This window comes from Protomyctophum parallelum, assembly GCF_964188405.1.
Source record: "Protomyctophum parallelum genome assembly, chromosome: 16".
NCBI lineage: Eukaryota > Metazoa > Chordata > Actinopteri > Myctophiformes > Myctophidae > Protomyctophum > Protomyctophum parallelum.
The window spans coordinates 9,493,484-9,511,225 of NC_139711.1; the positions used below are offsets into that span (position 1 = coordinate 9,493,484).

General features: G+C 45.1%; 1 protein-coding gene across 2 annotated transcripts in view; it reads left to right on the forward strand.

Moving 5' to 3' along the window:
* ctbp1 (C-terminal binding protein 1) overlaps positions 1-17,742 on the forward strand; it is a 33,037-nt gene that overhangs the window by 9,846 nt on the left and 5,449 nt on the right. For both annotated transcript variants that reach the window (XM_083785922.1, XM_083785921.1), the window contains exons 2-10: positions 8,078-8,232; positions 10,224-10,368; positions 10,783-10,886; positions 11,510-11,612; positions 12,286-12,410; positions 13,012-13,101; positions 14,033-14,163; positions 15,476-15,603; positions 16,817-16,931. In XM_083785922.1, coding sequence (XP_083642048.1) covers positions 8,078-8,232; positions 10,224-10,368; positions 10,783-10,886; positions 11,510-11,612; positions 12,286-12,410; positions 13,012-13,101; positions 14,033-14,163; positions 15,476-15,603; positions 16,817-16,931 — 1,096 coding nt within the window. The remainder of the gene's footprint in view (positions 1-8,077; positions 8,233-10,223; positions 10,369-10,782; positions 10,887-11,509; positions 11,613-12,285; positions 12,411-13,011; positions 13,102-14,032; positions 14,164-15,475; positions 15,604-16,816; positions 16,932-17,742) is intronic.

Consider the following 17,742-nt stretch of genomic DNA (forward strand, 5'->3'; position numbering starts at 1 on the left):
ACTTAAGACACATGGAAATGATTCATCTTTTAACATCCGACACTGTGACGTGTTCAGATGTTGTTAATGTCATTTTAACATCGCTGGCAGGTTTTCAGGGAACTCTGTATCATATTGGTGGATCCCATCTGGTGTTCTAGACCAGGTGTTCTCAACGGAAATGCTTTGGCCATGTTTCGAGACCCCCGCCCTGCCCCCCTCCCCACCCCCAATACAAATTGACCGCTACAATAACCTTAAAAATAGAGAAAATACATCATAAATAAATACTGAAACCAGATATAGTCATTAAGGAAAGTTTATGCATGTACTATGTAAACTCTTTTTTAATAATCTGGGGACCCCCCAAAATAATTTGGCGACCCCCATGTTGAGAAGCCCTGCTCTAGACCAGTGCTTCTCAAACTTGTTTGTCTCAGGTCACCCTGCCCTGTAAATAACGTTTTCATCGAAGGCATCAAAGGTAAATCTTTCCCCCTAAGATACAGTATGTTTCACGAGGAAAACTTTAGAGAATAGTATAGTTTCCATTATGACAGATAAATAACTTCATACTTGACATTTAACCACTTGAGCCGCAGCATCCCTATTCTGTAGGGAAGTTGGGGAACATTCACCAAAAATAGCCGATCTACAAGCTCACAACGCTTGTGAATCTTTTTGGTGAGCAGGTTTGAGGAGTGGTTGAACTGAAGTGATAGATAAATTCCAACTATTATCAAATAAAAGTATTCTGCGCGGCACCCACTATGAAAACCACCGTTCTAGACTCTAGTTGAGAAAGTCGTCTTTTTTTTCTCTTATAATTTTCCACCCGATGCCAATTGCTTAAGCTGTAAACCTGGGCGCTATACTCTCCCTCTGCCAACCTGGGGAGAGCCCTGAACTGAGCTCATGCTTCCTTCCATGCATGAGTGAGCAGGCCGCTTCTTATCACCTGACAGGGGGTAGTTTCCCCGGTAGGATATAGTGCGTGGAGGGAACACGTTATTCCAACCAGATAGAACTAGAAAAAGTGCCCTTCCGGGCACAGGTCTCCACCAGGTTATCCACAGATCCGTGCAGTTAGAGGTAAAAACACTTTTCGGCCAGTTATAGCGCCACCTTGAGGCTGAGTTGAAATTGTTCATGTGGCATTTCGTCCTCGGCCTAGTGGGAATGTGGGTGCACAATTTCACGGAAATCACGCGATGTGTTCATGATTTGCAGCATTTTGTTTGAAACTGAGCACTCCTGTGAACTTTGGAAGCCAATCTTAACCAATCAGGATGGAGTCTGATAATTCTGAAAGACCCGTTTCGTTGAATGGCTCTAGAGAGACTGTGTACCAATTTGCGTGATGTTTGGACAAAATCTGTAGGTGTACTGTGCAAAAACTTGTTTTGCACAAAGCGGCCTCCTGGTGGCGCTATAACAGGCCGTTCTGGAAAGTTTGGGGCAGAGGTTCATGGTTGGCATCCAGGGAGTGTGTGTGCAAAATATGGCATGGAAAAACTTGTTTTGCACAAAGCGGCCTCCTGGTGGCGCTATAACAGGCCGTTCTGGAAAGTTTGGGGCAGAGGTTCATGGTTGGCATCCAGGGAGTGTGTGTGCAAAATATGGCATCGACCGGGTTAACGGTGGCCGAGATTAGCTGTTCACGGACACACGGACGGACACACAAACGGACGGACGGAGTGCAAAACATACTCTCCCCACATGCCTTCGGCCTGGTGGAGACAAAAATAGATGCCTCATTGGCTGCTGCAGTTCCTTGTAGCGACGTGTCTCCATTGAAGGCAGAAAGTCAAGAGGAAGTGCTGAAGGCACGCTGCGTCGCTGCCCTAGTGACGTCTTTCGTCATGTCTTTTCATGTCTTTCACTGCCACTCAAGTGACTACTGGCCAATCACAGCGAGTCCTTTCCGGGACTTATCAATTCAATCCAAGGGAGCTTTATTGGCATGAGAAAACAAACGTTTACATTGCCTCTGATTGGCCTAGTGAACATCCTTGTCCGTTCCAAAGCTTTGCAAGTGTCCGCTTTGCTTCCGTTATGCTTCACAAGGAATCTCAGGAAAGCGTGCCTCCATATTGCCTTCAAGAGAGACACACGCCCCAGAGCCGAAGGAGGTGTTTACCTTTTATGTCTATGATTCCAACCAGTTCCTTTCCCCTCCATCAGGCTCCAGGATTACTGCATGTTTTTTTTTCTAAGGGACACAGGGAGAACATGCAAACCCCACACAGAAAGGCCCTTTCACCAACCCCACCTAGGGTATGGGCGCTGATGGAGGAGAGAACACGCCGTCCCCAGCGGGAATTGAACCCGAGACCTTCCAGTGCTACAGACTGTGGCACCCTGAGAAATGCATGGCGTTCTGATGTTGGCAACAATAGCAGTCAACTATCAGGCTGATAGTAGATGTCATACACGTCCTCAGCTGATAACGTCATGTTACTCACACAGATGGGCTCATCTGTATCGTGGCCATTGAATGGTGCACTTAAGCCTTAATGCAATGACCCTCACCATTCACACACAAACACTCCTGGCAGAACTCAATCCACATTTATTTGTGCTAGTGTTGAAACATTATCCTCACAGACCATAAACAAAGGGTAACATACACCACAAATAATTGATTGCTTATAGGTTACTCTGCTTTTCAACACAGTTGCAAGGGGTTAGGGTTTTCAAAAAAAATATGTTAATGACGTTTAGAAGATTTAGAACACTTTCCTGAGGGTCTTCATGTGTAATATGTGGTTTTAGATATTTTAGCAGTGAGCCCAGTGTCTCTGATGTCATGGACACTGGGCTCCCCCTATCCACAAGGAGGAGCAGTACACCAAAGAATTATGGGAATTGACGATATTCCAAAAAGAAAAGTCCTATCTGATTGTATTAATCAACATCAAACTCACCAACATTGCAGCTGTGCGAAAAGCTTGAATTATTATCTTTCTATCTGCAAAGTGTTTGTTTCATAAAAATCCACTGTAGACTTGTTATGTGCTACTTCCTGTCAAGAAATTCCTTGCAGGTGATGTTTTTTTCCTAAGTATTGGAGTTTGGAAGCACTCGTTTTTACTCGTTTTTGCTGCCTCCTGCATTATGTGCAAATTCATAACAGGTGGTACCCAGGGTGAGTGTCATCCAACGAGCACTCCCAAACTCTAACAGTGGCTCATAATGTCTATGGTGGATCTTTATGAAACAAAAACACTACAGATTGAGAGAGGATAATTCAAGCTTTCCATATAGCTGCTATGCTGGTGAGTTTGTTTAATACAATTAGATATGACTTTTCTGTTTGGATGAATGAGCTGTCAATGGGAAGTTGCACCTAGTTAGCACCTTGCTGGCAAGATGGCCACAGTCTGAATATTGTCAATTGTAGTCCAAGGAAGCTCTGAGAAGGAAGATAAGTAGTCACGTGACTGGGCTGCGCCATGACACTTTCATGGACACTTTCATGGGAGCCAAACTCACACCGGAAGTGCAATGAATACATGGCAGTGAATGGAGCCGGCTGGACCAGCTCATAACAAACATTTATGAACAATTGAGAATAATCAGTTCAGGAATATAAATGAAGACATATCACAGGTTGTTTTCTAATAACTTACTTTTCGATGTGCACAGTGCACAGTATATAATTTTATCTGAGGATTTAAACAGCAACAGGTATCGTTTCTGGCTCCCAAGTATCGCAAGATTTGGCTGCCATGCAGGAAACTATGGGAAGTCTTGCGATACTTGGTACATTCAGAAAGGTACTTTGTGCTCTTTAGATACCATAGCTCTATGAAAATTACACAGTGTACACATCGAAAAGCAACACAGCAGACAATAATGTGTTACATGTCTGCTGTTATTTTCCAGAAGTGATTACTTTACAAAAGGTCTGTCATTCATAAATAATGTTTGTTCATGAGCTGGCCACTGAGCTCTCATTGACTCCAGTGCATTCTGCCAAACCTCCGGGTAGTTTGGCTCCTATGAAAGTGACAATGAAAGTGTCATGGCGCAGCCCAGTCACGTGACCACTTCACTTCCTTCTCAGAGCTTCCTTGTTGTAGTCCAGGAAGGAAGTGAGTGCTAAAATATAATATCTAAAACCACTTATTACACACATAAAGACCCCCAGGAAAGTCATTAACGTCATTAACATATATATTTTCTTTTTTGCAAAAAGGGTGAAGTGTCCCTTTAAGATTTTGGCATTATTATCTGACTCAGCTATTGTTCCCAATTGCATCCAATAACAAAAATAAAATATGAATAAGCTAAGCAAGACTGTAGGTCAATAAACAGAAAACACAAGGACATAATTCAACCATTATCTTCACTGCCACCACCTCTTGGACGTGCTACTGTCCTTCTGCATTGTCGCCCATCTTTAACTGCAATGTGAATCAAAGGGTGAGTGTAACACAACCCCCGAGGGGTGGGGGTGGGGGGGGGAGTGTCAGATATAACCGGGGGGTGGTGATGGCACTGGTATGGTACTTTGGTATTTGTTTTGTTTTTGTTTTTTAGAACTAAGCACAGAAACTAACAGAGGGAAGAGAGAGCGGATGTGTATTTACAATATGGCAGTCAGAGAGAGAGAGAGAGAGAGGGAGAGAGAGAGAGAGAGAGAGAGAGAGAGAGAGAGAGAGAGAGAGAGAGAGAGAGAGAGAGAGAAAGCGAGAGAGAGAGAGAGAGAGAGAGAGAGAGAGAGAGAGAGAGAGAGAGAGAGAGAGAGAGAGCGGGAGAGAGAGGGAGGTGATGGCCATGTTGTTTTTACAATGTAGCACCAGCTGGAAAGAAACCAGAGTGAATATGAGAGAAAATAAATGAGCAGTGAATATACAGTTGTGACAGTGAGACGATGAATTGCAATAGACTACGTTGCTATGAGAGTGTGTGTGTGTGTGTGTGTGTGTGTGTGTGTGTGTGTGTGTGTGTGTGTGTGTGTGTGAGAGCGCACGCGTGCGTGCGTGAGAGAGATGGAGAAAGTGACTGGATGAGTATTTTAAAATACAAGCAGCACTCGGTAGCGCTGGCCCTCCCAAGGTCAGGCTTGGTTCTGGAATGAGAGCTATTTCCTCTCTCTGTGTGTGGCTTAGAAATGTCTGGAATCCCTGGATCATTCCCAATACTGTTACATATATGACTGGTAACTTGTAAGGCACAAGTACAGCCAAGCTTGTTATCTGTAGTGGCTTTTGAAGGATAATCAAAATTGGGTGACATTTTAGTTTACCATGGCCTTTTTCACACTGTATTAAATGGTAAATGGTGCATTTATATAGCGCCTTTATCCAAGGCGCTTTACAGAGATTGTGCATTACATTCACCCATTCACACACACATTCATACACCGATGGCAGCGGAAACCATGCAAGGCACCAACTAGCACATCGGGAGCAATTAGGGGTTCAGTGTCTTGCTCAAGGACACTTCGACAGTAACTCTGGGGGAGCCCGGGTTTGAACTGGCAACCTTACGGTTACCATCCAGGCACTCTACCCCTGAGCCACCGCCGCCCGAACTGGTTGTGCAAATACAGTTGTGAGCTTGTATCTATACGTGTAGCTCCGCTATTATTGGATAATGTTCCCCCCAGAATATGGATGCTGGGGTTCATGTGGTTAATAACGGGCTACACAAATAAGGCTCAAAGTTGAAGTGTGATTTAGTTTTTGTGTCAGTTTGTCTTGCAGCCCGTGCCGATATCACATCTGCAGTTTTCTCAGTGACCATTGATTTGTACTGGTGTGCAGATAGAAGTAACTTGTGGCTGATCATGTTACATTATAGCTAATGTTTTACCAGGCTCTACTGGGCCAGTGAACAGGATTGGAATTTCACCTTAATGTAATAGTATAGGCCACGGGACTGGAGTTGCAATAACTTGCTGTCGATATGTTTCTTTCTGTACGTATTTGATCACAAGTTTAAAAAACAATTAGTAATTTCTATTGCTTGTTTGCGGACACTTGAGAGTGAAAGATACAGAGAATGAGAGCTATCAAAATGTGTTTGTTTTTGTCCCGCAATTGTGTCCGCCATGCATGCATGTTGTTTGTCATCTCTTGCTTCAGCCTATTGCCTTTTTTGGTCACCGATTTTGGTAAAACATTCTGTGTGAAATGGACTAGCTTGTGGGATCGGCTGACAACACTTAACTTTTTTTTTAAATTCACATTGTAACCATTCATTCATTCATTAATTCATGCTTCACATACTGTCTCATTCAGACCTGGGAGCTAACCACCAGGTCAACTACATTACACACACTGTACAGTGTTGTCAGTCATTGAGCAGCTCCACCGGAGCATACAGTACAGTATAGCTCGACAGTTCATTCACTTTCCCAGAAGGTCAAACTGCCAGCCTCTTTGTCACAAGGCAAACCTTGAAGCGATCACCCCCACCTGGCGTTTCTGAGAGACTCTAGACTGAGGCTGACAATGACTCAGCAGCAGGGACTACTACTCCACTTCGTCATGTCTGATCGTGCAACTGAAAGCTATAACACAGAATGAAAGGGAAAACACTTACATGTGTTATATACTTGGAGAGCTTTGCCATGGCTTTGTTTCAGTCTCGAAGAATAATTGGAGTATTCTAGGAGTAATGGCTATTTAATCATGTGGTCAACATATGCTGTCAGAAATGAGAAACGCATGCAGAGGCAGGAACACAAACACACATCTGTCCTTATCTCGCCTTAACCACTTAAACTTAAACCCCAGATTCTTCACTGACCGGCGTCTCACTAGCAGTCTCCTAAGCCTCTATCCTTGGCATGAGTTCAGTGTGTTTCCACTGAAAAATTAACTGGTTCAGAACCCTAAAAGTTGGTTCGGAACTGGAAGCAAAAAAATGGCCACCGGTTCTGTGAAAGCACCAAGATTTAAATAATCTACAATGGAACCAGTTATTTGTGTGGAAAAGAGTCCTGCAGAGTGTATGATGTCTCACCTCCTCTGTAGGTGGTGAATGTATAAAGCCCGACACACACCGGGTGCGCAGCGGCGCGGCAACGCCTGGAAAATAGAACAGTGGCATATCGGAGCGTCAGGCGAGGCGTGAGCACGCGTCGGACGGAGCCGGTGTGGGATAGGTTCATTGAAAATAACGGAGGCGGCTGTTTTGATGCGTGGCGTTCGCAGACGGTGTGTGACGGGCTTAACAGTGTGATGTGAATGTTTCATTGATATGAAGCTGTCATTCTGAATACCTGTCAGCTGTCACCCCGATTCCTGCTGCGCTGCCTCAGACACTGAATATTATTATGATTCTAACTCACCTCCTATTTCTCGGCTGGACCGTAACAACGTGAATATATATATATTTTTATATTTTTATTTTTTGGGGCTTTTTCTGCCATTTTTATTGATAGGATGAAAGTAGTATGACAGGGAAATGGGAGAGAGATGGGGGAAGACACGTGGCAAAGGCTGTCGGGATCGAGAGTCAAACGCCGTCAGGCTGGCTCAGCCCAGACCGTTGAGCTAACCATCCGGGCCAACATGACTATTTCTGACTGAGTCACTGTGATGAAGTTACACTATTGTTCGGGCTGACAGACTGCTAGAGTTTCCCCATTTGGCCATGCAGTACTCTTTCAAAATGATTCATCGCAAAAAGCAGCTCTACAGTCTTCAGTTACCAGACGAAGGAGTCTTCTATTTCGTCCTCAGCGTCTTCAGAAGGTGAGCAACAGTGTAACATCATCATTCGCCTCGGACCAAGTGATGCCAATGGCTAGAACCGTAATTTCAAATTAAAAGCTCTCCTGAGTTTCACGCAGGGTGCAACGGTGCACCCACATAAAAGGTTACGTTTTCACCTCGTCTCCCTGTCTTGGTCTTCATCTTCTCCTCTTGTTTTGCGAGAGTACAAGCTTTGCCTTGCACTCTCGTCTCTCCATCTGTTTGTCTTGTGTTCTTTTGGCTTCTTGATCTCTATTATATCCTTTATTCTGTGCCTCTCCTTCTCTCGCCATTTGTTACATGCATGCACGCATATACACATAGACAAAACCTTATTTGGATCTCATGTTCATGTGGGTGTGTATGGCTGTCTTGTTGTTGTTTAGGCATCAGGCCGCCCATCATGAACGGGCCCATGCACCCGCGCCCCCTGGTGGCGTTGCTGGATGGGCGTGACTGCACGGTGGAGATGCCCATCCTGAAAGACGTGGCGACTGTGGCCTTCTGTGATGCCCAGTCCACACAGGAGATCCACGAAAAGGTAACACACAACAATGCACGCACGCACGCATGCACGCACGTGTGGTGTATTATGAATCATATAGCATATTCATAACTACGTGGTTAGTCATAATTGTACATATAACATTAACTCTGTATTTATCCCTGATCTCACTCCAGTGTCTCACCAAAGTGACCGACTAGAACTGAAGGTCTAAAGGCTATCTGCAGGTTATCTCTAAAAGCTGCTATAGGCAGCTGTATAAACACATTGTGAGGGTTTATCACTCAGGAAGACCACCTGGGGCTATCCCTGGTTGATCAGAGCCATCTTTATGACAGGAGGCTCAGATATTCAGATATTTAGCTATGCATTTTATTATACTAGAGTGCCTGTCACAGTTGGGGGTCTTTGACTTAGCCGTTTCCCCTGACACACACACACACACACACACACACACACACACACACACACACACAGGCACAGAGGTGACACCCACGGTATGTTATAGATGTATAAAGCATGGGGGACACAGGGCCTAGGAAGGGATCAGGAGTTAGAATTGAGGGAGAAACTGGTAACCACCAGGCTCTCTTCCTGGACGGGGAACGAAGGCCTCAAAATGCTCTAACTGTATGGAACGGATGCCTGTAACCTGATGTAACTATGGAAGATGCCTTGTTTGAATAAGTTATGGACTTTGCCTGGGAATCGCAACTCATTTCGTGCTACATTAGGAAAATAAGGAAATAATCCACGGACCCCTGTAAGAAAATATACTACACACGCACGCACGAGAATGTTGTGGGATGGAAAACTACAAGAAATAGAAAATAGACCATCTGCAAGCTCACAATGCCCCAGGATGTACAACTTGTAGACTGGATATTGTGGCTATTCAAGTATTCATCATATGACAAAATGTAAAGGGCTTATGTGGTTAAACTGGTCAAACATGAACATTTTTCAAGTTGACATAGAAGAATACACAAATTGACTAAAAGAAAGAAATGAACATACACGATAACAAATAACGGGACAAATTAAGTGACTTTCCAGCAGCGGTCACAGCATAGCTCCCAGCTACTGTGGACTGTCTCAGCCAGGGCTTGTTTGTTTGTGTGTCTGGTTGGTCTCATTCTGGGTGCCTGCCAGACACACTCCCTCTGTGAGCACACTCACGGGGCCACGGGGTGCTACAAACAGATGGTACCGGCTTTCTCCCCCTGCTTTGTCTCGCCCGGTTACCCCCCCTCTCTCTCACCGCCTCTCTCTGCCCATGTCTTTCTCCCTCTGCCTCTCCCTCTGTTAAGCAGCCAACTCATTGCCTAAATAAAAAGGAGCTCTTTAATTGTAATTGAACCGCATGTTGCTTTTGCTGGCGTGCACGCACACAGAGGTGACGATGAGCAGAAGATGATTTTCCGGCGTGTTGAACAGTTGAAAGATCAGCGCACGTGCAACGACGCCACATGCACATCGTTAGGATAATATCTCCTTTCTAATAATAACCAACCGCATAAGATGTCATTGTAAAAATACATCAGATACTGCAGTGCTGATGTCCGCCATAGGATCGGCCGACGTGATTCTGCCTCGGTTGTTAGTATGTGCTCTGTGCCGGCTCACACAAGTGACATAGGGGCAGGGTTAAGTGCCTTGCAGAGTCGAACGTAATCGACGCAAGAGTACAGGGTTTATTATTATTAGGGTTACTATACTTGTGGAGGCAAGTGTAGTAGAATTTGGGAAATATTTGAGAATAATTATGATTGTTTTATGGTTGAAAATAAAGTGAGAGTTACTGTAGTACAGAAGGCTTACAAGTCAGAGATGCAGGTCGGGGTAAGAGTCAGGATTAGACATTTAGAGGTTTGGTTTATGGGTTGGGTCAGATTATGCCCGATTTATACTTAGGTGTCACACAGATCTACTAGCTTGTACTGTAGATATAATATTTATGTCATGAAATTGCTGTTTTGAAATGTTGTTTGCTTCAGTATGTTTTTGTGTTCTGTGATTGTGTCCAGGTATTGAATGAAGCAGTAGGGGCGTTGATGTACCACACCATCACGCTAATGAGAGAGGACCTGGAGAAGTTTAAAGCTCTCCGCATCATCGTTCGCATCGGGAGCGGCTACGACAACATAGACATCAAGTCAGCTGGGGACCTGGGTGAGGCGCACACACGCACGCACGCAGTGTGGAGTTTGCATGTACTCCCCGTGTCCCCTAGGGTAGGTACCCTTACAAAAAACATGCAGTAATCCTGGTCTCTAAACTGCCTCCCCCTGGCCAGCCAGGGCGCCTGATGGAGGGGAAAGGAACTGGTTGGAATAACATGTTCCTTCCACGCGCTACGTCCAACCAGGGTGTAATAGAGCAACTTGGACACTCATGCATGAAGGAAGCATGAGTTCAAGTCCGTTGCTCTCTCCAGGTTGGCGGAGGGTGTGTAGAGCCCAGGATCACATTAAATAATTCACACAGGGGTGAAAAATGGGTTACAAAATCGTGGGATAAAAATGTAGGAAAAAAAACAAATAGCCAGCGGTCTTGCTCAGTCACCTCTACTCTGGTCCAACACAGGCATTGCTGTGTGCAACATGCCAGCAGCCTCTGTAGAAGAAACGGCTGATTCCACGCTGTGCCACATCCTGACCTTGTATCGGCGTACCACCTGGCTACACCAGGTAAGGACGTACATTTGAAATGTAGATGAACTTCGGCGAATGTTGACATTTAGATCGGAGCAACCTTCCGTGAAAGAACGACGATGGGTTCAGTCTTTTGTGGAAAGAGAAAACCTTCACCTATGCCTTGTTTTATTTGAACTCCTTATAGATGGTCATCTTAATACTGTATGCCAAATAAGCCCATTTTGTTATTAGTCAACACTAAATATGTGCATTTCATGCAGATACTACCTTCTGTATAGCTCTACAGATTACAGAGATAGAGACTATATGCCATTTATTTTATCCAATGTTAGAAACAAACATGAGTGCATACAATTTTAGCATGGAAGGCCTCAGGATGAACCATGAACAGAACCCATTAACCCTTTATAGCCTATATAGTTCTAGATCTTCAAGCTCATGATGTGTTGCATTGCATTGTGTTATGAGCTTATAGATCTGCTAATTCTTTCAAAAACCGAATTTAACATACACAATACTATGGTTAACTACCCACTGATCCCACGCAGAGAAAAGCGACCTGAACACTCGCAGGGTGTTGCCATGCCCTTCCTCACTGTGTGTATAATGTTTAATGGTGTGTGTAGTCAGTGTTCATTGTCCGCTCTGTGCACCAGGCTCTCCGGGAGGGCACGCGGGTCCAGAGTGTGGAACAGATCCGAGAGGTTGCATCGGGAGCTGCCAGGATCAGAGGAGAGACACTGGGACTCATAGGCCTCGGTGGGTACATTAAAAGAGAACCACACCGGTATTGACGTTGAATGTCTGTCTGTCAGGCAGAAACCTTGTATGTCCAACACAGTTACTTTTCAGGAAAAAAAACATTTCTTTCAATGGATCCATTGTTATTTAGTGACAGGCTCTTCATTGGTTCAATATTTATAAAACTCACAGACAAAAAATAAAAGAAAGTAGATCTACAAGCTCACAATGTGAGCTTACAACGCTTGTAGAGAGCGCATGCACGCACACGCGCACACACACACACACACACACACACACACACACACACACACACACACACACACACACACACACACACACACACACACACACACACACACACACACACACACACAGTAGTATTACGAATTGGGGTAATAATTTACAAAAAAAATTACATACAAGCTGAAATAGGGATCAGCTATTTCCGGTAAGTATTTCAATTTCCCGAAAAAGAGCCGTCGGCAGTAAGACAGAGGCAGGACTTGAATGCAAACATCCTCCTTTCACGACTCAGAGCCTTTTCACTAATAAATTGCTCGGGCTTATTCTCATTATGTAATACACATGGGAGACTTAAATGTAATGAGGACATACCGTGAGATGCATTTTAGTCTCTATAAAAAGCACCTGGTATAACTAATGGGGGATTTGTGTAATGTGTGTGTAGGTCGAGTGGGCCAGGCCGTAGCCCTGCGAGCCAAAGCATTTGGCTTCAATGTGATTTTCTATGACCCATATTTGGCCGACGGAGTAGACAAGTCCCTGGGACTACAGAGGGTCACGACGCTACAGGTATAGCACACACGCACGCACACACACACGCATGCACGCACGCACACAAAAAAACTATCCTTGCAGGTTTGTTTATACTTTCAGAGCATTAACACTTCGCTTTTTACTGTTGACTTTCCACCACAGAAGTTATGGTGAAAATGGCACAAGACTGTATGTAACATGGGTGGGGGGGAATTGCATTGAATTATAAACAAACTCAATTATTATGTTATTAACTAATTTGACAAATACGTTAAAAAAATTAAAAAAATTCCATTAAATAGAAAACAGGCGTTTAATAAGTTGGGAAAAATAGCCGATCTACAAGCTCATAGCACGTTATGAGCTTGCTCGCGTGAGAAGCGATGCGTTGTGAGCTTGTAGACCTGCAGATTTTCACTAGTAGTTTGGGTCCCAGGGAGACGTCACATTTTTCTTTTGGGTCTCTTGAGCTAAAAGGTTTGGGAACCACTGCACTATACTAATGGAACTATACTACGTTAGTTCCTATGATCCAAGCTGGAACACAATAAAAAACAATCAATCAATAAAATCAACATGTTCTGAAAACAGATGGGTGGGCCGCCAACGCTTTCAACATGTTCTCTTCTCTCTTTAGGACCTGCTCTTCCACTCTGACTGTGTGTCTCTACACTGCAGCCTGAACGAACACAACCACCACCTCATCAATGACTTCACTATCAAACAGGTGTGTGTGTGTGTGTGTGTGTGTGTGTGTGTGTGTGTGTGTGTGTGTGTGTGTGTGTGTGTGTGTGTGTGTGTTCGTTCATATTGTGTGTATACTACACTGAAATCCTCACTCCTCAGTGTTCATTTAACTTAGAGTGCACAAATGTGTAGCCTACAAAACACATTTTCATGTCAAGGACTCTGAAAAGGTTTTGTTTCAGCGGCCCCATAATAGAACATTCGTCCGTCCATCCATTCATCCATCTTCAACCTCTTATCCGTAGTCGAGTCGCGGGGGCAACAGCTCCACCAGAGAGCTCCAAACATTCCTCTCCAGAGCAATTAGTAACTTCCTCGTCTCCTCCCAGTGGGACGTGCCTCGAGGACCTCCCTAGGGCAGCGGCTCTACTCCCGAGTCTCGGCTGCGTGACTGAACTTCTCACCCTATTTCTAAGGGAGATAAGATTGCTCAACTCTCTTTACGTCACACAACAGTGCGGTACAGTGACTGCAATGCCGCCCCTGCCGCTCCAATTCTTCGGCTGATCTCCTTCCCCGTCCTCCCCTCACTCGTGAATAAGACCCCGAGATACTTAAACTCCTTCACCTGGGGCAATGCCTCATTCCCTACTTGGACTGCACTATCCACCGGTTTCCTGCTGAGAACATTTGTGTTTCACAATTATTCAAAATGTCCCACGATTTCAAAAATATCATATATGTATCCGATAGCCAAAGTATAAAATAGGTTTGCAGGGGACCCCCTGAAACGCCCTCAAGGGCACCTGGTGTTCCCCGGACCATATGTTGAGAACCAGTGAGCTACACATGTATAGGTCCAGAATGTTGTTTTCATGCATCATGCGTGACTGCATGTGTGTGTGTGTGTGTGTGTGTGTGTGTGTGTGTGTGTGTGTGTGTGTGTGTGTGTGTGTGTGTGTGTGTGATAGATGCGTCAGGGTGCGTTCCTGGTGAACACAGCCAGGGGAGGCCTGGTGGATGAGAAGGCTCTGGCCCAGGCCCTGAAGGAGGGCAGGATACGTGGAGCTGCTCTGGACGTGCACGAGACTGAGCCCTTCAGGTAACACTGTGCACGCACACACACACATAGCGGTTTACACCCGACAGAGAGGATAAAGAACTAGAGTATAGAATATTGTAAACGTGATACTTGATCTTGTTGGTATATAGAGTCTATACTCTATAGGAATGTGAAAATCTTGAAATGTAAAGCTCTAATGTGAGCTTCATTTAATGTTGTCTTGTTGACTCCACAAAACTGCTGGTGCGACCGCCTAGGTCAGTGGATTTCTAGGTCAGTGGGGACCACCTGTGGTCCTTTAGGGGGTTCCAGGTGGTACCCAGGTAAATGATGAAGTTAGTAACCAAATGGGCCCTTATTAAAGCTATAAGAGATCTCAGGTTACCAGGTATTGATCTGAGAAGCGTGGTGAGACACAACGTGCAGCGGAGTGCTTCCAACCCTCTCAGACATTATAAAATGCAGGTAGCGTGGGAACTCACATGGCTTATTGCTTTTCTAACAGTTTCAAATATTAGCAATATTACCATCATAAAACTATTCCTAATTCACAAAAGTAGTTACAATTTGCGGACAAAAGAGAGCCGCTTCCTTTTTTACTCAGGGAGTCCAGTCTGGCCTACGAAAAACTTCGCCAAACAAACAACTTATGTTGAGGTCAGACGTCAGTCTCATGGTACCTATCATATTCAATAGAAATTCATATTTTTTTAAATCCTGTTATGTCTGAACATAACGTCAAAAAAGGTACCATAGCGAGCTAGCGAACAGCTGTTCTCAGTGACAGGGAAATAGGAGACACTTGATGTCTTTACAAGGCCGCCCGGAGCCACCCATTCACAGTCCTATGAATGCGGGTGTGATTAAACGTCCAGGGTTTGTAAGGAAATCAAGCGCTCACCTTCCCTAGTAGAACACTTATGCCATGTCACAATACTGACAATAGTACAATATCCAGTCTAATATCATGATATGGATATAATATTGACGTCCCGATCACGTTTTCTTTGCACCCGATCCGATTCCGATCATTTGAAAATGGCATGATCGGCCCTGATTTCCAATCACGTGATCGGAACGGGACAACCCTACTTGTGAGAATAAAATGCATTTTATGCTCTCAATTGTTAAATTATTGTTAAACATCTGCATTAGTTAATTTACAATAAGTCTACACAATTAGAGAATGTAGAAGAATTGTTATTCTTGATAAACATTTGCCTATTTTTGGGTCTGAGAGGCTAAATCTCATCAAATGGCGGTCTGTGGCTCAAATGCAGAATAAATAATGGCTCTTGATCCTGGCCCAGGTCGATAAAACTGTACTTATGAATGTGTGCATGTGTCTCAGTTTCAGCCAGGGCCCGCTGAAGGACGCCCCCAACCTGATCTGTACGCCGCACGCTGCCTGGTACAGCGAGCAGGCCTCTCTGGAGATGAGGGAAGAGGCCGCCAGGGAGATTCGACGAGCCATCACTGGTAACACACACACACACACACACACACACTCGTACACTGCATGGGTGTACGTACGTATGCCTATGGCCTCTTTCGTGTACAGTCCATGTTCGGTTCAAATCATGTCTAATTATGTCTCTGGCTCTGTTTCTTTGTCACTGACTCTCACACACTCTCTCTGTATGTCCCTCTGTCCTCTCTCTCTCTCTCTCTGTATGTCCCTCTGTCCTCTCTCTCTCTCTGTATGTCCCTCTGTCCTCTCTCTCTCTCTGTATGTCCCTCTGTCCTCTCTCTCTCTCTGTATGTCCCTCTGTCCTCTCTCTCTCTCTGTATGTCCCTCTGTCCTCTCTCTCTCTCTGTATGTCCCTCTGTCCTCTCTCTCTCTCTGTATGTCCCTCTGTCCTCTCTCTCTCTCTCTCTCTGTATGTCCCTCTGTCCTCTCTCTCTCTCTGTATGTCCCTCTGTCCTCTCTCTCTCTCTATGTCCCTCTGTCCTCTCTCTCTCTCTGTATGTCCCTCTGTCCTCTCTCTCTCTCTGTATGTCCCTCTGTCCTCTCTCTCTCTCTCTGTATGTCCCTCTGTCCTCTCTCTCTCTCTGTATGTCCCTCTGTCCTCTCTCTCTCTCTCTGTATGTCCCTCTGTCCTCTCTCTCTCTCTGTATGTCCCTCTGTCCTCTCTCTCTCTCTGTATGTCCCTCTGTCCTCTCTCTCTCTCTGTATGTCCCTCTGTCCTCTCTCTCTCTCTGTATGTCCCTCTGTCCTGTCCTCTCTCTCTCTCTGTATGTCCCTCTGTCCTCTCTCTCTCTCTCTCTCTCTGTATGTCCCTCTGTCCTCTCTCTCTCTCTGTATGTCCCTCTGTCCTCTCTCTCTCTCTATGTCCCTCTGTCCTCTCTCTCTCTCTGTATGTCCCTCTGTCCTCTCTCTCTCTCTGTATGTCCCTCTGTCCTCTCTCTCTCTCTCTGTATGTCCCTCTGTCCTCTCTCTCTCTCTGTATGTCCCTCTGTCCTCTCTCTCTCTCTCTGTATGTCCCTCTGTCCTCTCTCTCTCTCTGTATGTCCCTCTGTCCTCTCTCTCTCTCTGTATGTCCCTCTGTCCTCTCTCTCTCTCTGTATGTCCCTCTGTCCTCTCTCTCTGCATGTCCCTCTGTCCTCTCTCTCTCTCTGTATGTCCCTCTGTCCTCTCTCTCTCTCTCTCTCTCTCTCTCTCTCTCTCTCTCTCTCTCTCTCTCTCTCTCAGGTCGTATCCCAGATAGTCTAAAGAATTGTGTGAATAAGGAGTTTCTAACACAGACCAACCACTGGGCAGGAGTTGACCCTGCTACCGCTCACCCTGAACTCAATGGGGCTTACAGGTAAGAAAAAAAATGTCCTCCAGTGACAACATAAAACTTGCTGTCGGTCATAAACCTCCTATCTCCATATTCTAAATTAACGCCTTACACACACACACACACACACACACACACACACACACACACACACACACACACACACACAATCTGTTTTTGTCTCAGCGGCGCAAAGGCAGAGCTGCACCTTGAGTGACAGCCAGGCTGGCCAGCCAATCACTAAAATCTCGCCACTCATCATGTTTCGACCGCGATCGAGATCATAGATTTAACAATGCCACGCCTTCATTGCCATCCCCAGTTCCTGCTTACATCCTATAGCGATGACATCAGGGAACGACAGTTTTCTACCTCTGGTCTGCTTTGAGGCAGCATTCCAGAGAAGGAGGGAAGATATAACCATCAGCTCTGTATCAGTGGCCACTGGCCAGAAAACTGTGTTCTTCTGGATTCGACTAGTGAAGTAACACGGGGAAGGTTGCCGTATAATAGAGTCGATGGGTGGCTTTTCCAAGAGAGATTTTGCGCTCTAATTAGAAGGCGGTGCCATTGGAAGGCAAGTGCCATCCAGCCGTTTCTCTAATTTCTTTGAAAGTGTCCACTGTCCATGTCATCCAAAATATTTTTTACTTTGAACCACTTACTTAGCTGGGATGACCAGATCTTATGCATGTCATTGCAGGCTGACGAGGCCATACCCTTCCTAGTTTGAAAGTCTGTTTGGGAAGAAGATATACAGTATATGAACCCAAATACTTGTAGTCATCAACCTGTTTCAAAGGAGTGTTGCTAAGTGTTTTGATTAACGTGGTTA